The sequence below is a fragment of the Muscardinus avellanarius genome, assembly GCF_963383645.1.
Source record: "Muscardinus avellanarius genome assembly, chromosome: 14".
In the NCBI taxonomy this organism is placed as follows: domain Eukaryota; kingdom Metazoa; phylum Chordata; class Mammalia; order Rodentia; family Gliridae; genus Muscardinus; species Muscardinus avellanarius.
The window spans coordinates 9,277,571-9,303,056 of record NC_137800.1 but is presented as its reverse complement, the minus strand read 5'-3'; the positions used below and the strand labels follow the sequence as shown (position 1 = coordinate 9,303,056).

At 51.6% G+C, this 25,486-nt stretch overlaps 1 protein-coding gene across 1 annotated transcript; it reads right to left on the bottom strand.

Annotated features, from left to right (window-relative positions):
* Positions 1 to 408: 408 nt before the first annotated feature.
* Positions 409 to 9,828, bottom strand: TRIM35 (tripartite motif containing 35; the record flags this gene model as incomplete). The annotated part of the gene is made up of 6 exons (XM_080710480.1): positions 409 to 986; positions 1,901 to 2,019; positions 2,743 to 2,765; positions 5,455 to 5,685; positions 6,832 to 6,927; positions 9,394 to 9,828. 6 exons carry the CDS (start codon positions 9,826 to 9,828, stop codon positions 409 to 411), a joined length of 1,482 nt encoding a protein of 493 aa, XP_080566606.1.
* Between the last annotated feature and the right edge of the window lie 15,658 nt (positions 9,829 to 25,486).

The following is a 25,486-nucleotide window of genomic DNA, read 5'->3' as shown; positions in this document are numbered from 1 at the left end:
AGTTGACACAAGCCAAACACCCATTTACTGGAACAAACATAGCATACATACAATGAAACATTACAATAAAAAGTGACAGTTAAATACATTCTATATCATGAACATGTGCTTACAAGAACATTGAAAAACGTCAAAAGAAAAACTAGGTCTTTTTTTTTTTTTTTTTAAATCAATCGTTACTGAAATTCTGAAACGAGAATTCAGAAAACCCCTGCCTTGAAGGTGCAATAGCTCTGGGTAGACCCTGCATCCAGCAAGGTGCTAACTGGCAGCTTTTAACCAGGGATAGAGAGGACCAAAGCAGACAGAGGCCGGGGCCTGCAGTCACCACAAAGGACAAGCAGAACGGCACGGGTGCCCTGGCCGGCAGCTTAAGGAAGAGGCCGCATCGCCACAGGTGCGGGCTGCTCAGCCGTCCACCTCCTCCTTGACGGTGATGCGCAGAGGGCAGATGCGCAGTGGTTCGGGGGGCGCCCCGCCCCGTGCGCCCCCGAGGTAGAAGTAGGGCCGCACAGTGCCGAAGCGGGCATGGAAGGTGTACAGGTGGCAGTGTCGCTCGGCGTCGTAAAAGGACAGCTCGCCCTCCTCGCACTCCAGCTCCACGCGCAGGCGGCGCGGCAGGGTCAGCACCAGAGGCGAAGAGGCAGGCTCCGAGGTCATGCAGTGGTCCCCCTCCACGCCCTGCGTGCGGCACAGGTACCAGAAGCCGGAGCGCGTGTCGTGGTAGCAGCTGTGCGAGTGGCCCTCGGGGCCTGCAGCCGGCTGCACCCGCACCACACCCACCCGCCAGCTCTGCAGCCCGCCCAGGGCCACCTCCCAGGCATGGGAGCCCTCTGAGAAGGTGCGGGAGCCCAGCAGGCAGGGCGCCGAGGAGAAGCGCTCAGGGTTCTCCACCTGCACGCGGTAGCCCTGGTTGGTGACGCTGGTGAGGTCATCTGACACTGAGAGCCAGCCGGCTGCGGTGTTGGGGTCCAAACTGAAGGGCACTGTGGGCAGAGGGAAAGGGGGCAGTCAGCCAGCCTGGTCCTCTCTCCTGCCTGCCAGCCCCTCAGTCAGTCAGTCAGTCAGGGCACCAAACCCACCGCCTGCTCAGGGCTCAGGGGCTGCTCTGGGCTGTGGGCTGTTACGGGGTCAGCTGCATCCTCCAAAAGACTTATGGAAATCCTAACCCTAGTAGGAGTGACCTTATTTGGGAATAAGGTTGTTGCAAATGCAGTTAGTTAAGTCAGACTGAAATTGGATGGCTTTTAACCCAACATGACTAAGTCCTTATGGAAAGAGAAGACACAGATACACAGGGGAGAATGCATGCAACAGCGGGGACAGGTCTCAGCAGTGCTGGCCGCAAGCCAGGACCACCACACACTGCCAGCAAGTAGCAGCAGCCAGAGGAGGCCAGGAAGGGCCCTAGGTTCAGAGGGACCACGGCCCGCTGCCACCTCACTTTCTAGCGGGCTTCCGGCCTGCGGAACCGGGAAAGTTTACACTTAGGTCCTTTAAGCAACCTAGTTTGCGGTCCTCTGTTATAGCAGCCAGAAGACACTAAGATGCAGAATGCTCCCATGACCCCAGGACATCTTAGAACAGCCTAATGTCCCCTGGGCTGCTGACATTTCTCCCAGGACAGTGGTTGGCCTCGGGTGTCACCCTGGGAGGTGACCCTGGACAGAGGGGGTTTCTCATCTCGCACTTGTTACAGTTTTGAGTAGGGAGGAGCGTTTCTCTTTCTGACGGGGACAGAGGGCCAGGACTTGTGTGTGTGAGGGGAGGGGCTGTCGCTCAGGAGGGAGAGACCAGGACCCAGGGCGCTACTAGGGAGCCCAGAAGGGATGAGGAGCTTGGCTGGCTCTCTGGTAGCATGGTGTTCCCTACGCCTGGAACTCCTGCCCACACGCCTCACCTGATTCGATGGAGGCAATCATCTTCTTCCAGACGCGGTACTGCAAGGAGTTCAGGTACTTGCAGACGTCTATGAGCATGCCGGGCTGGATGGGCTGAGGCTCCACGGTGCAGAAGAGCCTGGGGAAGGGGCCTGGGCTTGGTGGGTGGGCCAGTCGTGCCTCCTGGGCTGATCTGGGCTAGCTGGAAGTGGGCACCAGGACTGGCTCCTTTGCCCCGGGCCTAAGTTCCCTGGCCACCATCTTGGGCCAGGGATCGACCATGCCCTTCAGGGTTTAGCGGGAGGGCTCATGCCATCCCCACTGGGAGAGATAAAATCAGAAGTTCTCCAACAGGACTGCCATCTTGGTAGATGCCCCTGCCATGGCTGAGGTAAACCGTGCCTTGGCTACACTCTAGTCTGCCAAGGCCAAGGTGCCGCCTGGCTTTGCTTCAACACCTCCGTGATAGGGAACTACGACTGCCCAAAGTCCTCTCCTCCATCACAGGTCTTCCTTATTCATCCCACGGAACCCGGTTCTATCAACATACACCAGTGTGTCCTGGCACTCTCCGAGGAAGAAGGCCAGACCAGAAGGAAGTCTGAATGCTGGACAACTGCTGAGCCAGAGCAACACGAGCCACCGGCATGGTGCCCTCCATCCCACACGAGGACAGTGGCCCTCCATGCCTAGGACAGCCCCGCCCTGAGCCAGCTAGAGCTGGGATGCCCTCAAGAGAGCTTTCCCCACCTCAACTCCACCCAGCTGGTGGTTACCTGCCTGGTCCCAGAGCCACTGGACTTTTAACCCTTGGTTTCTCTGCCTGCTCTTCACCTCCCCTCCACCAGAGCAGGCAACTTACCGGCGTTTTCGGCTTTTGTGTTTCTGAAAGAAAAAACAAGGACATAGACACAGATAAAATGTATAAATTTCTGACTTCAAGGAGTCAGGTATTCCACGTTCATGGATCAGAAAACTTTTTATTGTTAAATGTCAATACTTCTCAAGTTGATACAGCAAAATCCCAGCTGCTTTCTTTGCAGAAACAGAGAAACTAATTCTAAAATTCATATGGACATTCAAAGAACAAAGAATAGCCAAAATATTCCTGGAAAAGAAAAGTTAAAGGATGCACACTCCCCAGTTTCAAAACTTGCTGCGAAGCTAGAGTAATCAAGACAGTTTTGTACTAACATGAAGACAGACATAGAAATCAACAAAACAGAAATGAAAGTACAGAAGCAAACCCTAATACTTATTGTCCACCGATTAGCTATGGGGGCTGAGACCACTTAATGAGAAAAGAATAGTCTTTCCAACTAATGGTGCTGGTTCAACTAGATATTGGCATCCTAAATAATGAGGTTGGAGCAAGCTTTATGCCATATAAACAATTGGCTCTAAAAAGATCAAAGACCTAAATATATAGCTAGAACTGAGTAAGGACTTGTATCTAGAATATATGATGTGTTGGGGTTTGGACTTAAATGTCTCCAAAGCTCGTGTGTTAAGCAACACAGCAGGGTTCAGAGGCAGGATATGCCTAGAGGATGTGGGTCACTGGGGGAGTGGCCTTGGGGGCATTTCTGCTCTTGGCCACCTCTTCTCTGCTTCCAGTTGCCATGCTGAAAGCAGTCTTCTTCCATGTGCTCTGCCACCATGGTTTCTGCTGTGGAGCCAGCTGACCATGGCACTTAAACCTCTAAACCGTGAGCTCCAATAAACTTTTCCTACTCTAAGTTGAGCCTGTCAGGCATTTTGGTCAAGGTGACGAAAAAGCTGACTAGAACACGAAGCTGACTAGAACACGACTGAATATAAAGACAATCCAATTAAAAAATGGACAAAGAATTAGAACAGAGATTTCTCCAAGAAAGCACATAAAAAGATGCCCAATACCATTAGGCACCGGGGAAATATAAATCAAATAAGAAAAAGTACCTATTGGCAAGGACTTGAAGAAATTGGGATCCTAATACACTACTGATGAGAATACCAAACAGTAAAATTGCTTGGGGAAACAGTCTGGCAGATCTTCAAAGGAGTAAACTACAGTTACCATATGATCCAGCAAATCTACTCTTAGGTATATACCCAAGAGAAATAAACACACGTGCACACAAAACTTGTACATAAATATTCATAGCCATAAGAGCCAGTAAGTAGAAACACCCAAATAACCATGAGTTGATGAATGGATAATATGCAATATAGAATAGAATATTACTTGACCATAGGAAGGAAGTATTGATAGATGCTACAACACAGAAGAAATTTCAAAATTATGTTGACTGAGAGAAGCTAATCAGCAAAGGCTACATATATATAACTCCATGTATAGGAAATGTGTACAATAAACAAATCCAGGTAGACAAAAAGATTGGTGGCTGTGGGGGGCTTGCTGGCGGGAGTGACAGCTCAAGAGTACGGGGCCTTTTGGGATAATAAAATGTTTTAAAATATAAATTATCATGATGGTTATACAACTGTATGGTGCAGAAAATCTCTAATCTATACATTTTTTGTGGGGGAGAGAAGTCATGGGGACTGGGCATTCTACCTCTGAGCTACACCTTCAGTCCTATTTTTTATTTTTATTTTGAAATAGGGTCCTCCTAGGTTGATGAGAGTCTCAATAATTGCTGAGGCTGTCTTTGAACCTGTGATCCTCCTGGTCCAGCTTTCCAAGTACTAGGATTACAGGCATATGCCACCACACATTAGCTGAACTATACATTTTATTTATTTATTTATTTAATTTTTTTGGTGGTACTGGGGCTCCTGGAAACCATTCTACCTCCAGGTTACACTCCCAGACCTATTTTTATACTTTATTTGGAAAGCGGGTCTCTTAAGCCAGCGTGGCTGGCTTCGAACCTGCAGGATCCTCCTGTCTCTGCCTCCCAAGTGCAGGGATTACAAGTGTGCACCACCATGCCCGGAGAACTATACATTTTAAATAAGTAAAGTAAGCTGGGTGCGGTGATATACCCTTAGCTCCAGCTACTTGGGAGGCTGAGAGTGGAAGATTGCTTAAGCCCAGGAATTTGAGGGCAGCCTAGATTTCATATGGGACAGACAATCCACAAAGGCCCTAACCAGGATGGGACACCCTATCTGAACACAGAGATGTCCCTTTTCTTCCCACTATACTGGTCAAAGACTTCCTTTTCCAGGAGGCTGAGCTATCTGTGAGTAAAGGAGATACTCTGCAGCTAGGCATGGTGGCACATGCTTGTAATCCCAGTACTTGGGGGACTGAAACAGGAGGATCATGGGTTCACAGCCGGCCTCAGCTACTTAGTGAGGCCCTCCAACACTTAGTGAGACCTTGTTTCAAAATAAAGAATAAAAATAGGTTTGGGGGTATAGCTCAAATGTAGAATGCCCGTGGGTTCAATCATCAGTTCTGAAAAAAAAAAAAAAGATGCTTTGCCATTTTCTAGCCTCTGACATCAGCCCGAGTTTGTTGGGCTAATAACCAAGACACCACAAAAAGCCTGGGGCGGCCAAGGCTGGTGGCCATGGCTCCCAGCTGGCTCCTGAACATCTGGCCCATCTCCAAGCTCCTTACCATGAGGAAAGAGACATCATCTTCCTTCAGTTCCATCTGCAACCGCTCGATCTCGTGGGCCAGCACCTCTGTCTCCTCTATGAGCTGCTTCATCTTCTCATCGGCCTGGACCTGCTTCCTCCTGGTATCCTCGGCCATGGCGCCCAGGATGGCCTGCTCCTCCACCCTCAGGAACTCCCGAAGCTTGTCGAACTCCTGCCGAATGCGCCCTTCAAGCCAGGCCGACTCTACCTGCAGCAGAAAGCAGAAAGAAGTTCAGATATGGGTGCCTCAGCTGTCCCTCAGCTAGTGATCTTCAGACTTCCAGCAAAGCAACTCTAGTTCAACAGAAATCAAATGTAGAACGCCAAGAGAGAGAGTATTAATGTCCCACTTGACTGCATAAATTCCTCCATGGAAACTGGGTCCGGGCGTGGTGGTGCACACTTGTAATCCCAGTACTTGGGAGGCCGAGACAGGAGGATCTCAGGTTGGCAGCCAGCCTCAGCTACTTAGTGAGATCCTCTAGAACTTAGACCCTGTTTCAAAATAAAGAATAAAAAATAGGGCTAAGGGTATAGCTGGGAGGTGAAATGCCTCTAGGTTCGCTCCCTAGTTCCAAAAAATAAACCAGAAACACAAAAATAACAAAAACTAAAACATTTTAAATGAGAATGTCAAATAGTTGTTTTGTTAATTTTTTAAAAATGAAGTCAGTTTGTAGATAAGACCCTTAGTCCTATAACCTTAGCATACAATATTCTATATCTTGTATGGGTGCATATAGCAAAGGAAATCCTGAATCAAAGAAAGAAATTATTTTTGCAAATAGCAACGATTTTTCTGATGGTACTGGGGACTGAACTTATGGGCATTCTACCTTGGAGCTACAATCCAGCTCTACTTTTTTATTTTGAAACAGGGTCTCACTAAGTTGCAAAGGTCTTCACTAAGTAGCTAAAGCTGACTGTGAATCTGTGACCCTCCTGTCTCAGTCTCCATGGACTAGGATTGGAGTCATGCACCAACATGCCCAGCTTGGAACGATTTTCAAAATGCATTTACCTTCAAGTCTTAGGATCTTAAATGTGTCTGATCCACAGGTGTTGCTAAAATAGTAGGAAGAATTTTATTTTAAAAGTCACAATTATTAATAATATACGCACTTCAAACCATAACCATAAAAAGCATTAAGGGAGGGAGGACAAAACCATACACATATTCAGAGGGAAAAAAGATGCTTCTCATCTTGGAAAGAGTCATCCCTTACTATAATATGAAACTGAGAAGACTCACAGAAAGAACGAGATAAAACAAGAAACGTCAGCCAGGCGTGGTGGCACACGCGTATAACCACAGTAGTTGGGAGGCTGAGAGGCAGCTAACCCAAGCACTCACCTGATTGTGCTTGATGACGGCCTCGTAGGAGCGCCGCAGAGCCCAGAAGGCCTTTGCTTTCTCCCGCAGCGCATTCTCCATGTTCCTACACTTGGCCTGAGGAGGAGGCAGGGAGGCAAGTTAGGGGTGGAGGCCAGGCAGGGAGGACAAACACACATCTACAACAGAAATCCCACATGGACACGAGCAGTCAGCTGCATTCACTGACTCCTTGGCGAACACTGGGCGACACAGCTGGAGGAAGCAGAGTCCTGATCCTGTCTCTTCCCGTCCGCAGACCATCAGCGAGCAGGTGTCTACCGTGCTGCCCACCTCTGGGCCTACACCCAGGGCCTCAGTGGGCAGTTCAGTGACTCTCTCTCTGCCACGGCACGGGCTGGGACAAGCTGCACATGGGGGTCTGTAAGGCCTAGCCCCGCAGCCGAGAACCCAGGAAGTGGGTGAGCAGTGAGGAAAAGGGGAAAAGAATTGAAGGGGAAGGTGTGTGCGAATAACACAAGAGTATAGACTAGGTGAGCTCTGAGCACACGGGTTTATACTTTAGCTCACAGTTGTGGTCCCAGGTTGAAGGGCAGCTTGAGTTGACAATATGCTAGGCTAGCAGAGTCCCCAGGTGGCACCAGGCATCACGTGATGTGAGACAGGGGGTGCAGGTGCACCCTGGCCTCCCTCCCTCTTAGAAAGCCACTAGGAGGCGGGGGCTCCCCCCTGATGACCTACGTCCACTCCTCTCCCACAGGCTGCCCCTTAAAATACCATAACCAGAATCAGTTTCCACCCGCCTAATACCTCACGACTGGAGTTTTGGAGAGGATGAACCACATGCAAACCTCAGGGTGGATGCCCTTGGATGTGGCTGAGAGTTGACTGGAGTACCCTGGGGACATTCAGACAGGCTGATCTTGAGAAAGTAGTCCTGGCAGGGGACCAAGGGGTGGGGATGAAGCAGGACAAACCTTGGGACAGGGATGGCCATTACCAAATTCCTAAGGGAGCAATAAGAAAGGTCTCTGAACAAGGCAGCTCAGAGCCTGGGACGTGAAGGGGGTTTAGGGCAGGACTGCTGCTAAAGACACAAGACACTTGAGTTCCGATCTGAGAACTTCACTACTTTAAATCCTCATTGCTACAATGAGTGGCTGAATTTTTCTGAGTTTTGATTTTCTCAATAGTAAAATTCTTTGAAATTCTCTTGATGCCAGAAATTCAAGCTTCCCCACTTCCAGACCCTCTGGCTCTGCCTGAAACTTCCTACCTACTTCCTGTACCTGGCTAATACCTGCAAATCCCTCAGGGTCTGCTGGAAGCTCCCCGGGGGTGGGAAAACTGAACTCCTGCAGTACCCCTGGGACTTGCTCTACAGAAAGCGGTGTCTGGACAGGGTGCCGCCCCCCCCCCCCCCCCCCCCCCCCCCCCCGTGCCCTGGCTCACTCCTCTCCAGTCCTGGCTTGGCCCCGACCTCGGGGTTCTTGCTCAGTGTTCTGGGCCTGGCCTCCTGCCCATCTCCTGACCTGTTCTTCTCCAGCCCCATGAGGATCAGTCAGGCCTGGACCCATGGTCCCTTACCTAGATCTCAGTTCCCAGGCTGCCCAACAGCCTGTCCTCAATCAGGACCTGACACTTCCACCAGTGCAAGTTGGAAAAGGTACTGTTGTGGACCAGTTAATCCAGCAGGGTGCGGGAGTAATAGGCTTACTCATTCACACATGAATACTGATGATACACCACGTGCCCCCTCCCTTGAACAGTGTCAAAATGTGTATTGCCCTGTAAGCCACTCCTTGGTTTATTCACAACCACGGCAACTCTAGACATCAGGATGCTAAAAGAGTGGTTCAGAATTAACCAGGGGGCAGGGGGCAGTCAGGGGCCTCTCCCACAGCTCCAAAATCACGGAGGGGGGTCAGCTGGGGAAGGTGACTGAGCTGGGGAAATTTTAAGGCTCCGTATCCGGGAACCCTCTTCCCTTTCTAAACTGGGCGTGTCAGCCTGGGGAACTCTAGGGCGTTGCCTGTACACACTGCTCCAAGGGGCCAGGCGCAGTGGTCCCTAGGCTCCAGCTCCCGGCTCCAGCCCTCCTTCCCCATCGGGGAGCCGGGCTGGCCTGGGGACTGATCCCCGGAGGCGGGGTCCAGCGGGCGGGCCTAGGGGCTGACCCCCTCGGGGGCGGGGTCCCGCGGGCGGGCCTGGGGGCTGGCCCACTGAGGCGGGGTCCCGCGGGCGGGCCTAGGGGCTGACCCACAGAGGCGGGGTCCCGCGGGCGGGCGGGCCTAGGGGCTGACCCCCTCGGGGGCAGGGTCCAGCGGGCGGGCCTGAGGGCTGACCCCCTCGGGGGCGGGGTCCCGCGGGCGGGCCTGGGGGCTGACCCACAGAGGCGGGGTCCAGCGGGCGGGCCTAGGGGCTGACCCCCTCGGGGGCGGGGTCCCGCGGGCGGGCCTGGGGGCTGACCCACAGAGGCGGGGTCCCGCGGGCGGGCCTGGGGGCTGACCCCCCTCCGGGGGGCGGGGTCCCGCGGCGGCCGGGGAGGCTGACCCCTCGGGGCGGGGTCCCGCGGCGGCGTACCCGGAAGTCGTGCGCGGTGTCCTTCACGGGCTGCACGCGGTGGCCCTGGTGCCGCGGGTCGGCCTGGCAGGCGCAGCACAGCAGCTCCTTGTCCTCCAGGCAGAAGAGGCTGAGCTGGCCGCGGTGCGTGCGGCAGAGGCGCGGGGAGCGGCGGCCGGTCCAGCGCGCGCCCTCGGCCTCCTCGCGCAGCAGCTTCTCCACCAGGTTGTTGAGGGTGTGGTTGGTGCGCAGGTCGGCGGGCGCCGCGCGGTCCTTGCACACCGGGCAGGAGGGCGCCGCCTGCGCCTCCCAGCAGCGGCTCACGCAGCCGCGGCAGAAGTTGTGGCCGCAGTGCAGGGTCACCGCGTCGTGGAACGGGTCGTAGCAGATGACGCAGAGCAGCTCCTCCTTGAAGGAGCGGGAAGGCCCGGGGGACCTGGCGGCGCCCGGCTCCATGACACGCGGAGCTGCCCGGCGTTACTAACTTTGCGCCCTCCGTCCCGCCAACCGTCAAGCGGCCCGCGGCTCAGCTGGGGTGGGCCCGCCTTTTCCCATCGCGGCGACGAGCGACGGCGGCGCTGACCAATCGGGGGAAGCGATCCCGCCCCACTTCCTGTCTGCGGGGGGGGGCCGGAAGAGGGGGGTCGGTCCCCTGGGTTCCGGGTCCCCTGTCGCTGCGGGTTGAGTTAGGTAGTTCCGCTGTGCGGCTTCCGTGGCACTGGACACCTGCTTCCGACTTGAAAGGGAAATAAAGTCTAGGAACCTCTTTCTTACCCAGTGCCCCGATATCTGAGGCCTTTGAAGTGGGAGAAACCAAGGATCCTAACTTTACATCTGAAGTAGTGGCTGGGTCTTAAAGCACTGTCAATTGACTGACAGTTGGGAAGAGGCTTTAAAATGTATTAATGTACCAGTATTGGGAAATAGTCCCAATTTTTAAAATATATCTGTGGTAGTAAGAGAAGCCAGGAGAGCTTCAAGGAAAGGGCTACAGGCGCCAAGGGTGATAAACAAGAGAAGCTGAGGGCCTTTTTACATTTCTAAAGAGAGGCAAACTTCCTCAAGGATGTGGGCAAATCCCAGACTCCAGATAAAAAACACATTTTGGAGTGTAACAAAAGGCATGAGGGTCTGGGCTGGAGACAGAGCAGGTCATCTATATATCAAACGACCTGAGGTAGAGATCTGGTCAGGTCAGAAGACTGGTTACAAAGATACTCTGTGTCCAGGAATCTTTGGTGACTTCTTCTGAGTCATCCCACTATGTCACTCGGTGGCATAGTGCTTTATTCTAAGCTCTCTCTTTCCCTCTTTCTAATGGGGCCGTCACAGTTAAAAACCTGTATTTTTATCTTTGTAATAAGAAACTCGTTTAAATCTTCAGCGAGAGTCCGGACTACTGGATATCTATCCTCAATCTAGTACAAAGACCCGTGGTTACAGGAATAATCCCCGGGAGCCTAACAGAGTTCCTCCCAAATCATAACAAGTCAAACTGTAACAGGTAGTACCTTCCCAAAGGCTGGTGCCTGTCCGGCGGGTGGGGCAGCACACACCTGTAATCCCACCATTTGGGAGACTGAGGCAGGGGGTTCATAGGTTCAAGGCCAGCCTCAGCAACTTGGCAAGACCCTTTTTCAAAATGCAAAACAACCAGTACTTGGGAGGCTGAGACGGGAGGATGGATCGCAGGTTCAACACCAATCTCAGCAGCCTTGTGAGGCCCTCAGCAATTTCCAAATTAAAGGAGGGAGGGAGGGAAGGAGGGAGAGAGAGAGAGAGAGAGTGAGTCAGAGTCTGGGAGTGTAGCTTGGAGGCAGAATGGCTCTGGGTTCAATCCCAATACTAAATAAAGAAAATCTTAGAAGTAGTATCTGAAAAAGCCACAAGATGGGGCTGACAACCCTCGCGCTCCAGGCCTCTCCCTGGAAACACCCTGCAGCATTTCTTTCCCTTGAGTTCTCTTCCATGTGTATACCAGTTTTTCTGAGAAGTGGTCTAGATTGCTATCTATAAATCTGTACTTATCTGAGTTTCTTCTTTCGTCTTGTTGTACAAATCAAAATGAAGATGAAGAGTAGAAATCAGCTGAGTACCATTTACTACAATACAAAAATTAGCATTAAACCAATTTCCAGGCGTGGTGGCGCACGCTTGTAATCCCCGTGCCTGGGAGGCAGAAACAGGAGGATCGCGCAGGTTCGAAGCCAGCTGCACTGTTTCCAAAAATAAAAAAGTATAAAATAGGTCTGGGAATGTAGCCCAGAGGTAGAAAGGCTTCCAGGAACCCTAGTACCACCAAAAAATAAAAGTTAAAAAATTAAAAAAATAAACCAATGAGGTTCTCCAGTCTTTGGAAGTGCTGCAGGGTTCTCTGTTCCAAGCTTCTATTCCAAGCCCCAGTACTAGCTCAGGTGGAGAAGGACCTGAGGTATATATTTTACTTTTATGACTCCTCCTACCCACTATAAAAGGAAAAGTGGAATTAATTGCTCCAAGTTTGTGCCCAATAAGGCACTCTGAAATTGCCTTAATTTTTGCATACTTTCAGGAAAAAGTGTGATTAAGTCTTATCCAGAGATCAGGAGAAAGAAATTTGTTGACTATATCCAATCTCTCTCCAATTTTTGTACTAGTATTGGGAAGAGGTTTCAAAATGTATTAATGTACCAGTATTGGAAAAGATTTCCTATTTTGTAGTAAAGAAAGCCAAGAGCCAGGGAAGGGGCCTCTTTACATTTCTAAAGAGAGACAAACTGCCTCAAGGATGGGAGGAAATCCCAGATCCCGGAGAAGCAATTTAACACATCTTGGGAGGGTAACAAAAGATGTGGAGGTCTGTGCCCCGAGACAGGGCTGCCCCCCCCTGCCTCCTAGGGGCAGATCCGGCTGGGCTAGAGATAGGGCAACATATCTAAGAACACTCAGCATGCAGGGGTCTTTTGGGGTATATTAGCTCGAGTCCCCCCCCCCCATGCCAGAAATGGCATGGGGCTTTAACTGTCTTCTGTATTTCTATCTTTTTTAAAATAAACTTCTTTAAATCTTCAGCAACTGCCCAAGTTATGTATACCTATCCTTCGCTCAGGACAAGAAGCTGCGGTTTTCCTGTTTGTGTGGTTGTGGTGGGGGAATTATTTCTCCCCTCACACACCACAACATATTTCACCGTATCATATTTGGCGCCCACGTGGGGCTGACTTTGTTTTGGGTCATCCCACGATGTCACTCTGTGGCGTGGTGCCTTACTCTAAGCTCCAGATTTCCCTCTTTCTAAGGGCGCCAAACCGTATCAATTTTCACTCCTTGTTTTAGTAGAAAAGAGTTTATTCAAAAGTACTGACTGAATTTCAGGTTTCCTATATACTAGATCAACTATTGTAAAAACCTATTGTTAAAAGTTCTCACTGCCTCTAACTTCCCCCATCATAGACCCAAAGTCAGGCACCATGTAAATCTGTGTAAGGAACAATAATTTTTAAAACATCCTGTTAGGGGAAAAAAAAAGTCCTAGGTGTAAAGAGAAGAGGTTTCTGGTCTGCTTTTCTATTGCTATAACTGTGTTCCACAGACTGGGAAATTTATAAAGAATAAAGGTTTATTTAGCTCACAGTTTAGGGGCTGAGAAGTTCAGGTTCTGGAGGCATGCTGCTGGCCTGGTGAGGGGCTTCTTGCTGTATTTTAACATGTCAGAGAGTAGCACATGGCCAGAGGGAGCATGTGTGCCAGCTCAGGCTCCTCCTCCTCCTCCTCCTCCTCCTCCTCCTCCACTAATGCCATCCTGGGCCCCTTACCCTCATATCACAATCCAATCTGAATTACCTTCTAAGTCTCCCCCCAAAATAATATATAAATTTAGGGATTAAGTTTCTAACACATGAAGTTTTGGGGGACACATTCAAACTCTAGCAGGGAGTATTGTTTTCTTCCTTCTTTTTTCTTTCTTTCCTTCTCCCTTTATTTCTTTTTTCTTTTTCTTGCTAAAGCAGCGAACTAGACATCAGCTGCTACAAATAAAAAGTGGAGATCGTTTGCTTACAGAAAAGAGCAATATCTAATTACGTGCTGCTTACAAGGAGCCCACTTTATTCATAAGCTAAAAGTAAAAGGATGGAAAGAGTATGTCATGCTAATCAAAAGAAAACTGGTATGGCTATGTTAATATAACACAAAGCAGTCTTCAGATAAAAAGAAAATATATTACCAGGGAGAAGGAGACCAGCTGCCGGTAGGACGGTTGCGGGCTGGCGATTGCGTCTTCAGAAACAGGCAACCTGAGCTGCAGACCTAAAGGAACCTGATCGTTAGCACCCAAGGAAGTCTGAGGAAATCACTGCCGTCTCATGTTGGTGAGTAACAGAGCAATGGCTTGGAACCTCGCTGAGCCCCACACCATGGAAACAGGATGAGGGGCTGAATCATGAGATGCAGGGAGACCTTCCTCCAGAAATTGTGCTTAATGAAAGTGACTAGGGAAATGTCCAGGGTAAGTAAACTGCTGTCTTTATGTCAGATTTCACTGAAGATATGTTTATATGAGCCATACTTATTGCGCTATCTTCTGTGATATTTTAGCTATGTATGTATATATATTTGTGTGTGTGTGTAAACACACACACACACACATCTGCTCAAAATGATTTAAACAGTCAGGAGAGCCGGGCATGGTGGCGCACGCTTGTAATCCCCGCGCTTGGGAGGCGGAGACAGGAGGATTGTGCAGGTTCGAAGCCAGCCCCGCTGGCTTAAGAGACCCTGTTTCCAAATAAAAATGTTAAAAAAAAAACAGTAAGGAGATGGATCATCTCACACAACAGAAGTCTGGAGGCAAAAGGGATGCAGGTTCCTTTCAGCAATACTTTGTAGTTTTCACTGTACATGTCTCTCACCTTCTTGATTAGGTTTATTCTTAAGTATTTTGTTCTTCTTTTAATACCCTTGTGAATGGAACTGTTTTCATAATTTCCTTTTCAGATAGTTCATTATCTGCCTTTGCTTAAAAAAAAAAAAATCTGGCCACATTGCTCTGGCTTTCCTGCATGGCAGCTGCTCCCTGTAGGAGGGACATTTGTTCCCTAGTTCGCCACAGCCCCTCTCTAGCCAGCTGCCCCGCGCACTCCCTGCCTGGCCCCTGTAGGCATCTATGCTTTCAACCGCTGTTGAGATCATCCACAGTGGAGGCTACACTCTGCTGCTGTTCATTACAAGGAGCTAGAGTTGCAGAACACTCTGGAACAGATAGCATCTTGGCAACCGGACAAAACAAAATCGAAGCCGATCCACGGTCCTGGAATTTATCTGTAAGCACCCAGAGTTTATTGTGATCATTTTGAATAGAGAAAAATCTTCCGAGATGTACTGTGTACTTTTTTCTCTCAAATAAAGGATGCAGAATATAAACTTTTCTTTGTGATTTAACAGCAGAGACATTAATGACCACCCTGAGCTGGGTAATAGAGAACTCCCCCGGAAGGTAATGCAGCGCGTGGGCTTGCTCACACTGCCTTGTACGTGGCCACAGATGCCTGTGCTCTGGGGGCTCTTACATTTCCTAGGCATTTTTAATGTTTCTTCCTAGATGTTCTGGCTACCAGCAATGTGTCTGCCTGTAGCAGTGTCCCTCCTCTTCATCGCTGATGCCTCCAGCACGTTGTGGGCTGAGACCAGAGAGCAGGCTCTGTAGAACTGTCGGGTCAACAGTGCCAAGCCAAGGTTCCTGGAGCCACAACGTTGCTTCAGAGCTAACCCCATATGCGTGCGGGTCCAGACGAGCCCACACACAGCTGGGGTAAGAGCGTGGAGCCAAGAAGGCCAAAGTCACAGAAGTGAGGGAGAGACTCGAATGGACGAGACGGCAGGGCCAGCCCCTCTTCCCCGCAGCCCAGCCTCAGTCCTGCAGCCTCCCGGGGCGCCAGGGTGACCTTCCAAGACATCACCCTGGGGCTGTGCAAGCGCTTGGCCTCAGGTGGCACTGAGGCCTCTCTGCCTGTGGTCTTTAATAAAGAAATTTAAAAAAAAATCACTTCTGAAAATGGTAGAAAAGAAAGCAAGGCAGATCATTTCCTAAAAAACAAAACAAAAATAAAAACACTTCTACCTTTTCTATCGCTTGCTCCCTCTCCAGGGTTCAAATCCGCTTCTCAGTGGCTTAATACATCTTTATTTTCCCCAAGGAGCTGCATCTGGGGTTGTGTTCAGGAGCCCCCAACCCCTTTATTTCTCTGTGTGGAGATTTTATTTTGTCCGCTTGTCTTAAGTTTTTCATCGTGAACATTATGCAATATTTGAGAGTCGGCTGGGGAGGTAGAATAGCTTAAAGCAGTCTCACCGCCACGGGTGGGGAACTTATTTTTACAATAGGCCCCATTCATTGTCATCTCTGAGTTAGCGCGCTAGCGAGGAGACTCACGTGGTTACATCTCGTCCTTCCAACAGCCTGGAAGGTAAATGAGTCACATTTTAATAGATGAAGACAGTGAGGTTCTACATCAAGGTGCAGCTAAAAGAACATAAATGATGGTGCATTCGTTGGGATGCTCTGAAGGAAGAAAACAACATCATTTTCTTCTTGCTACTCTAAGATACCACTCAACGGTCCCTTTGGGAACCAGATGTGTGAGGGCAACCAGATTCCCTGATGTGATACCAGCTGGGTATCCTCCAAGTTCATTCAATCCCAACACCTTCTCCCTGGAAACAATGTCAGATCCCAGAGGCTGAGGGCTCAGGCCTACCCGACGGCCTCACTCAGAGGCCAGTCCCAAGTCCTAGGCCAGGTCGTGACTATAAACCAGGGCTCCCGTGACTCCTCCGCGGGTTCCACTCACTGTCTAGGGCAGCTCCCAACGCTCAGGGAAACACTCTACTTCTATTTCCTACTTACAGGATGAACAGTCAGATGGAAGAGACTCGCAGAGTGAGTTACGGGGTGCAGAGCTTTGAGGCCTCTTTGGGGTGCCATCCTGCGGCACCTCCACACAGAGGTATAGATAGAGCTACCTGGAAGTTCTCCAAACTTCATCTTTTTGTGTGTTAGTTTAGGGGGTTCGCAGGCAAGGCTGATTACATCATCAGTCGCATTGGCCATTGGTGATCATCTCGGCCTTCACCCCTTTTCGAGCACCTGGCACTCTGGAGACAGAGAGAATGAGGTTAGGGTTATCAAGGGAACCCCAGCCACACTAGTCATCTCCATGTGTCTTAGGTACAAAAGACACATCACTAGAGATTGCACGGGTGTTAGGAGCTGTGTGCTCCTAATATGCAAGGCAATGCCAGTTATATATATATTTCTTGTTATATGACAATATCACAGATGCAGTTCAGGTGCAGGGAACAGAAAGACCCCAAACGCAGTAATGGAACAACTTGAATGTTCCTTTGTCTCTCCCGTTAAAGTTCAGTTAGGTCCAGACCATGCCACCTGATGGCTCGGTGGTATGAGGGACCCAGACTAGATCTCTCCTGTAGGTTGGCTGTTGGCAGCTCCAGGTTCTCTGACTGGGTGGAGAGTAGATATTGGGCAATGTGCCTGTTCCCTCCCAGGGCACGATGCTGAGGTCGCACACACAGCTTCCACTCCCCAACCCCTGCCCAGCACTCCATCACATGGCCACACCTGCGAGGGAGGCTGGGAGGTGCAGCCCATGTGTTTGGGCAGCCCGTGATCAACCAAAATTTAAAACTCAACTATTAAGAAGGACTTCCGTGGCGGAATAAAGGGTCCGTTTCAAGTGCAGCGCACAGTTTTGACCCATTTAATACACTGAGCAGTTTCTAGTTAACTTAGAGACAGAAGAGCCTGGTGTATGAAGGAGGCAGACTTGGATACCTACCCCAGGGAGTCTCTCAAGGTATCTCTTATCTAAAAATAATTATGATTCTCTGATGCTAGGAGCTAGGATTTGGAGTTGCAAAAAAAAATGCTGAAGAGTTCAACTTCTAAAAACTTAGCTGCTGGGATTTGAGACCCAGTAGAGATGATATTGTAGTTCACCCAAGTGGCCACATAGGGGCAGCACACACAAACGCACCTTTTCACAGCTGGTCTGCCTGGCTTTGGTCTTAGTCCAAGGGCTCCACTCTCAGGCAGACCCTTAGCGGCTCTCTCAGAGATGTAACTTCCACGCCACCTGACCTGCAATGGCCATTCCCCTGTGCAAGCACTGGGAAGTGCACCCACCTCCTGGTGGTCCCTGACGGCTCCCTGCTGTGCTAAGTGGTCCATCCTACCTTCCCCACACCTTCCTGGCTAACTCGTTTACCCTGACCTGTGCCTTCTCTAAGTACCAGCAGTCTCCAGCCTGGCCGGCTTCTGGCTGCCGGCTGCCGGCAGCCGGCCTCGTCTCTAAGGCTGCAAGTGGGTGCGCAGAGTGTGGCAAACTGGCTGTCAGGATAAGCAAGGAAGAGGTCCACAGAGGCACTGGACAGGCTATGAGTGGCGGCGGGCACCTGGCACCCTGGCCTCAGATTCTGACTCTCAGTGGATGCAGAGAAGCATCCAGGTCAGTCCACCGCTGCGCTTTGAGAAACACCGGCTTTCTGGCTTTGTTAATTAATCTAAGTCTCTGTTTTCTTCTCAGAATGTCTGGGGCGGGGGGGGGGGGGGGGACTGGACACCATCTGAGCAGCAGAGTGGCTGCCCCTTGGACTTTCCTGCTGTGCTCCTGGGGCAGCTGATCTGCTCTGTTTGGGGTCAAGGAAGTATCATGGAGGTGGCCACATATGCCTGGCTGTCACAGAAGGGCAGGTGGAATGAGGTTGCACACCTCCAGACCCGATCCTCCACGGGCCACAGAGCCAGGCAGTCTGGAGAAGATCTGTGAGGCTCTGGGTGAGGGTGGCCACACACCAGCTTTTGTTGACCTGCCACGTCCAGGTCAGCTCCTCCCACTCAGGGAGAAGCAGGAATCTTTCTAGTGATAGGGAGGAGGTGTTGCAAAGTGTCCTGGAATCCCTACCTCCAATCCCACCGCCCTGCTGGCCTGAGTAAGGTGTGAACCAGTGTGGGGAGGCATCTCAGGAGAAAGTCACCTGGCTTCCCTCACTCTGTGTGTGTGTGTGTGTGTGTGTGTGTGTGTGTGTGTGTAATGGGACTCACTCGGGGGCATTCTATCTCTGAGCCACACCCCCAGCCCCCCGTTTTATTTTTGTATTTGAACCAGGGTTTTGTTAAGTTGCTGAGGCTGACTTTGAACCTATGGCCTCCTGTCTCTGCCACCCAAGTCCTGGGATTACAGCCGTGCATCACCACACCTGGCTCTCTGGTTATCTTGTGACGCTCTCTGGGCTCGGGAACCCGGTCCTGGGTTTAGGTTGAGACCAGTCCTGCCGGCATCCCTGGTGGTCTTTGCCTGGTGCCACCCCAGGATGTAGTGGGCCATCCTGGGACCCCGGCGCCGCCCAGAGCCCAGGACAGGTAAGGTCTCCCACTGCGAAGCCAACCGGAGACCTGTGGCCTCCCAAAAGTGGAGGGGCCGCAGGGGCAGGAGGAGGGCAGGACGGAGGCGGCGCATTGGGGTGGAGCTCGGCCACCCACAGGGGCACACAACCCCCGAGTATCCCACTGGGGTCCGGGGGGGGGGCGGCGGGGATCAGCCCAGGTCCGTGGGTAGCCCGGGGAATTGGCGGCGGCGTCTATTTCAGAGTTTATGGTAATAGGCTGGAGCCGCCAGGCACAGACAGCACACCCCACCCTTTAAGGAAGTGTGGAGGGAGCAGCAGGGGTGTGGTTAGCGACTGGGAGGAGGAGGGGAGAGCACCAACCTGTCAGCCCGCTTCCGCAGCCACAGCCTCCGAGCCGCGGCGACCTACCTGCCGGCCGCTCACCTGCGGAGCCCGGAGCCTCGCCCGCAGGGCCGGGGGTCGCCGGATCCGCGCCTCCCTGGCGGTGAGTCTCCGCCCGGGCCAAGCTGCCGAGGTGGACGAGGTGGAAGGGGCCGGAGGGGGCTGTGGGTCCGGCTTTGGGGTACCAGGACCCGACTGGGAGCTCCGAAATAGAGGGGGGACAAGGGCCCAGAAAGTCGGGATCGGAGCTCGCTAGCCTTCCGCAGGGGGACAGCGTTCTATTTTTGGAGTTAATTTGAGGCTAAAGGGCGCTCTTCACATAGCTGGACAGGGGAGGCTGGGGCCACGGGAGAAGGCACAGCCAGCCTAGCGGTCAGACTAGAGGGCCAGGACCCAACTTCAGCTCTGGCCTTAGACCTCTGCCCTGCGAGCAGTCCAGGGCTCCCTTCTCTGGCCCTTGGCAGCCCCTGGGGTCACTTGCACCCCACTTCACCTACCCCACTCTACCAGCACATTTCTGAGCTCCGCCCCCCATTTTCTGGACCCAGAGCCCAGACTGGAGGCAAGCTAGGCACTGAAAGGGGACAGAGCCCAACTCGTGTGTGTGTGTGTGTGTGTGTGTGTGTGTGTGTGTGTGTGTGTGTGTTGGGGCTCAGTCACTGCTGGCCACCCTGGAGCTGAGCTGCCTTCCAAGTGCCCCTCAAGGGTTAAGTTCCAGGCTGCCTGTTCCCGCTGTCAGGCTGTGCGTGGGCAAAGCTTTGGGTGGGTGAGCTCAGAGCAGCATATGGGTGCTGTTCAGAGGCCCCCCCAAACCCCGCCACCTGCCCTCGCCCTAATCTCCCCGCAGCCCTGGACTGGGAACAAGATCCAGCTGGGCCCATTTAAGGAGTTTGGCCCTTGGGGTGAGTTGGGAAGAGCCTTAAGCAGACCTGCAGCTAGAGCAGAGCCCAGGGACCCAGGGCGCGCAGCCTGAGGAGGGTGCCGGGCCCTCAGGGCCCACACTGCGTGGGCTCACCTGGAGGCCGCTGTGACCTCAGCCCCTGCCTTTCACAACTGCTGTGGGGGGAGGAGGGAGGCAGCAATGAAATAGTGACTCATAAAAGAAAGGAGGAAGGAAGTTGGTACATTGCGAAGACCCAACTGTGGCCGGACAGTCTGTCCTGGGTCATTCACTCAGCGGCTGCCCACCTGCAGCCAGGTACTGGTGCTAGGTGCAAGGAGATTGAGTCTGCCGTGGTCCCTGCTTTGCCGGGGCAGAGCGGGGAGAAGCCCAGCTGCCAGGGGAACAGACAGGGTGCAAGCTGCCTGGTGTTCTGGGGGAGGCCCAGGAGGGCTTCCTGGCAGAAGTGGCTCTGTGTCAGGACTGAAGGTTCTCTAGGAATTAGCCAGGCAACAAGAGGGAAGCGAAGGTGGCACAGAGCCAGGAGAGTGCAAACACCGGAGGCTGGAGCAGCCAGAGGCTGGAAGCAGCTTGGGGAATCCAGGAAACTGAAAGTAGCTGTCCAGTTAGGGGCCTGCAGAGTGAAGGGCCGGCGGCGCAGTGGCCACTCCCGGGGCCAGGGAGGCTGCTCGTGCTGCCATGGTAACTCTGGTTGGAGTGAGCTTGGGACCTGGAGCTGGGCTGGGACTTCCCAGCATGTCTTCAACTCCAAGCCAGAGGTGCCCCATATAGCAAATAAAAGCACAACACGGGACCTGCTCATGGTGGAATTTCAAATAAGCATATCTGGATATTCGTTTGCAGTATGAGTATGGCCCATGCAAAATTTGGGACATACTCATAGTCAGACACGATTCACTGTTTATCTGACATTCAAACTGAACTAGGTGTTCTGTATCTATCTGGAAGCCCCATTCTAGGAGAAAGTAGAAGATGGGGTTTTGCTGGGAGTCATGGCTGAGAACTGCCTGGTGCCCCGAGGATAGTCCCAGGGCATTATTTATCTTGTAACTGATCTTGCTGGATCCCATCTAGGGGCTTCTTGACTGATTGACTCAGTTATTATTATTATTGTTGTTGTTGTTCTTAACCGATTGACTCAGTTATTATTGTTGTTGTTGTTGTTGTTGATGTTATTGAGAAAAAAATCAGAGCCGGCATGGTGACACACGCTTTTATTTATTTTATTTTATTTTTTGCGGCACACTTTTAATCCCAGTACTTGGGGAGCTGAGATAGGAGGATCACAGGTCAGAGGACAGCCTCAGCAACAAAGTGAGACTCAGCAACCTAGCAAGACTTTGTTTCAAAAACTAAACTAAATAAAATTAAAAGGGCTGGAGGTGTAGCTTGAAAGTAGAATGCCCCAGGTTCAATCAATCCCCAATTTACCCCCCCCAAAAAAAAGGGAAATAAATCAATTCCCGGATCGGCTTATTTATCTACACAGCTGGAGGAAAGCGGAGATGGAACAAATTGGGCTCCAGAGCCCATCAGACTTGGGATTCAAACCCACATAACCGGGTTTGTTTCTTGGAACCCCAGATCCTGTTGGTCCAGGCTATGAGGAGGATCTGTGGTCGCCCATGAGTGCTAGGGAAAGTGTGGTACATATTCATTTTTATAACACCTTTACGGGGGGGGGGTGACCCAAACACCCACAAAGTGCTGGGGGCTCATTTATTTCCATTTGCATTTATGGGGCGCTGTGCTCAGAGGTCTCTGGGGAAATTGTGGTGGGCTTGGTTTCTTCTTCTGTGAGAGAGCAGGAAGCTTTACGTTGTCAAAGCTGTCTTCCCCTTCTGCAGGGCTGGTCTCCAGGGGAGGAGCGATCCAGCTCTCCCTGCCGAGGGGCTCAAAGTCCAATTAACTGAAGGGAAAGGTGAATGGATTAAAGAAGCCACATCAAACACTAGCCTGTTGCCTGATGCTGACAAATATGCCATAAAATTAGGCTTCCTTTTGTGATTTTTGTGATTCGTAGTCTTAATGATGAATTGCCTATTAGGTGGAGCTACAAGAGATGCAGGGGAGGTGCCTTGTGAACCCTGTTTTGACTTTAATAAGAACACATTAGGGGCCTCTGGAAAGGGGGAACTTGGAGGGAGTTAAGAATTTGGTAAGGGCCAGGTGTGGTGGCGTACCCTTGTAATCCCAGCATTCGGGAGGCTGAGACAGGAGGATCGGGGTTCGCGGACAGCCTCAGCTACTTAGTGAGGCCTTTGCAACTCAGTGAGACCCTGTTTCAAAATGAAGAATAAAGCCGGGCGTGGTGGCGCACGCTTGTAATCCCCGCGCTTGGGAGGCTGAGACAGGAGGATCACATGGGTTCGAAGCCAGCCTCAGCTACTTAGTGAGGCTTTCAGCAACTTAGTGATTCCCTGTTTCCAAATAAAATATAAAAAAGGTCTGGGAGTATAGCCCGGAGGTAGAAAGCCTCTGGGTTCCACCCCCAGTACCACAAAAAAAAAAAAAAAAAAAAAAAAGAAGAAGAAGAAGAAGAAGAAGAAGAAGAAAAAATAGGGCAGGGGGTGTAGCTCAGAGGAAGAAGGCCCCTGTGTTCCACCCCCAGTACCACAAAAAAAGAAAAAAGAAAAAGAAAAAAAGAATTTGTTAAGAGAAAGAGGAAGTGGAAAGTGTGTTTCTTTTGTGGGAACGGCTGAGTTATAACGGGCCCCTCTTCCTAGTGGTGAATCTTCCTGTCCTCCTGCCCAGTGACAAGCCTTTTGTCTCTCGTCCTAGTCCAACAATTTCCAGGGCGTGTTCAGAGAGATTCTTTGCCATGACACAGAGGCAGCAGGTGCATGGTCCAGGTTATGATAAGTCCTGCAGGGAAAGAAACCTTGCATCACAGGCTTACCTTAGCATTCACTACCTGTGGCCTTAGAAGCCATCACAGACATAGACTCCCGCCTGTGTCCACTTATCCTGCCCCCTGCCTCAGAGACCTGGGGAAAACCTTTGCATTAGCTCTGCCTGGCAGTGACAAATGTGCCTTAAAACTCCTGGTGCAGGCAGAGCCACTGAGGTAGACCAGGAAGGGATGGAACCTCCCCAGGGCGCGCCTGCGTGGCAGGGCTCTCAGATCCTCGTTTCCCCATGTGGTCCTAAGTCCCCAGGTAAAATCGTCCAGGGGCGAAGGTGGCTGAGCTGCACTGCTGCAAGGGGTGTCTGTGAGCCTGGTATTGAGAGTTCTGGGAAGTTCCAGGCAAAGAAGGAAGAGCAGAGGCCCTGTTCACAGTCTTCCAGGATTCACACGTTTTCATCCCAAGCATTGGTCAGGAGGCCGGGCTGGGGATCAGTGTACCTGGACTCCAGCTGACCCCCAAGGGGCTGTCTGTGTGAGCTGGGCAGGTCTTTAGCCCTGTTTCCTCCTCTGTAAGATGATACCCGATCTTTGCTGAGAACAGGGAGCAGGAACACACACAGAAATACTGTTTCCATTAACAGCCGCCAAAGCTTGGGTAGGGATCAGACAGGAAGGGCACTAGCCTTGGCCCTACGAGGCTGGGACAGGCCGCCAGCTCCACGGGGTCACCCTGTAGTTCAGGGCCATGAGGAGTCTGGGGATGGAAGAAGCAGGCCTTTGGGGGAATATCATGGTGTACCAGCGAGTATAGGCTATTATTTCAGTATAGTAATACCCCAGGATTCATTCACTAACCTCCATGGCACATGAAACATTCAGTCCGAAGCCAAGCACACTGTGAGCGCCCAGTGAGTGTTACTGCTCCTATATTTGACTCATAGCTTTATCTGGGCTTGTAGGAAGTGATTTATTATTATTAATTGTTATTATTATTAAGGCTATAGGCCACCTTCTCAAAGTTTCTCAGCTTTCCCGGAAGCTGTCTCATAGGCATCAGGCATATACCAGTACTTACTTCTTCCTGCCCACCCCACTCCCAATCCTCTGTGGTTTGGGAATGGCCAGACCCAGTGAACTCTTTAGCCATCACAGACTCTATCTACAGATGCCCACCAGGCACTGGGGCCGAATCACCCCTTAAAGTGCTCAGAGAGCTGAGACGCAGGAGATGGTGACTGTGCTTCCTGGGCCTCCGCGTGCTCTGTGCAGGAGCTGTGCGAGGGAGTGCGGTGGGGGAGGGGACAGCTTTTTGAGTCACTCTCCTGTTTCCCAAGGTGTAATTATTACTCACGATGACAGTTTGATTAGGTGAGCAGACTCCAGGCTAGAGATTCTGATGCACGCTTTACGTACATGCAATGGGCCGATTGAGACAGCTACAGAGTTGGTTTTTTAGGAGACCCTCCAAGTAGGCTCCGGGAGGGGTGCTGCTCCAGGGTGCGGGGTCTTCCCTTTCCCAGGGCTAAGGGCACGGGGGCTTTTATAAGACAGCTAGTCAGTGTGATTAGAAATACCCGGAGAAGAAGGGGCCTTCCTTCTGAACATCTTGGTTATGGTTCACTAATATCCCCCCGCTCCTGTTCTCTCTTCTCTGCTAAACTACTCCTTTCCCCTGAATCTGGCAGGAACACTCCTAAAAGACAGGGAAGGGAGCTCAAAGGAACCCACCTGGTCCTGTGGATTAGACCTTGAAGAAGGGTTGATTGCATTTCACAGACTAGTCTTCCCTAGTGCTGAGTGCAGGCCCCTGCTCAGCCCTTTCTCTTGCTGAGGGCTCCCGTCCCTCTCTGAGATGTCTCCAAGTCGTGGCAGTCCCTCTGGTGCCCACAGGGCTCAGAAGGCTCCTTCTGATCCTGCTGGGAATTCTGCCCTGAGTTCAGAGCTTGCTTTGCCTGGGGTTTCTTTCCCAACTGGGAGAGGAAGGTCCCAGCTGTGGTCCTGGCCACTCGTAACAGCACAGCTTGTCCTGGTTTCTAAGCGAGTGTGCCCCACTTCCCACTTCCTCTACACCCCAAAGCTTCTCTTTGTTTCCCAGGAGCAGGTGGCACTAGAACCACGCTACCCCCCTCCGGCCTTCCTTCTCAGCTCAAGTTCACCGCCTCCACTCGCACCTCAAAGGCTACAAGGCTGCCACCTCTCCTGTCCCTGAGCAGGCGCTCTGGGGTGCATCCGCTGTGGCACGGATGCCTGGCACTGACATACAGAGCTCTCCACTGAGGCAGCATCGGGGGCTCACTGCAGGCCCCAGAGTCCTGGCTCCATACAGGGCAGCCCAGCAGTGCTTCGGCTGGGTTAGAGGAAAGAGGGTCCTGCTGGGGCCCTGGGCCCTGGATTCCCCCATCTGCCCACTGTGCAACCTTGCTTAAGTGTATTGCCTCTTCCAGGCCTCCCCTTTTGCATTTGGAAATAAAGAAGATGTCCAACCTGTCTGAGAAAGTCCATGAGAAAAATAGCTTGTGAGAGAATGCCTCATAAAACATTACAGGCGTTTTCCCAGAAAAGATGAAGTTTGGGGCCAG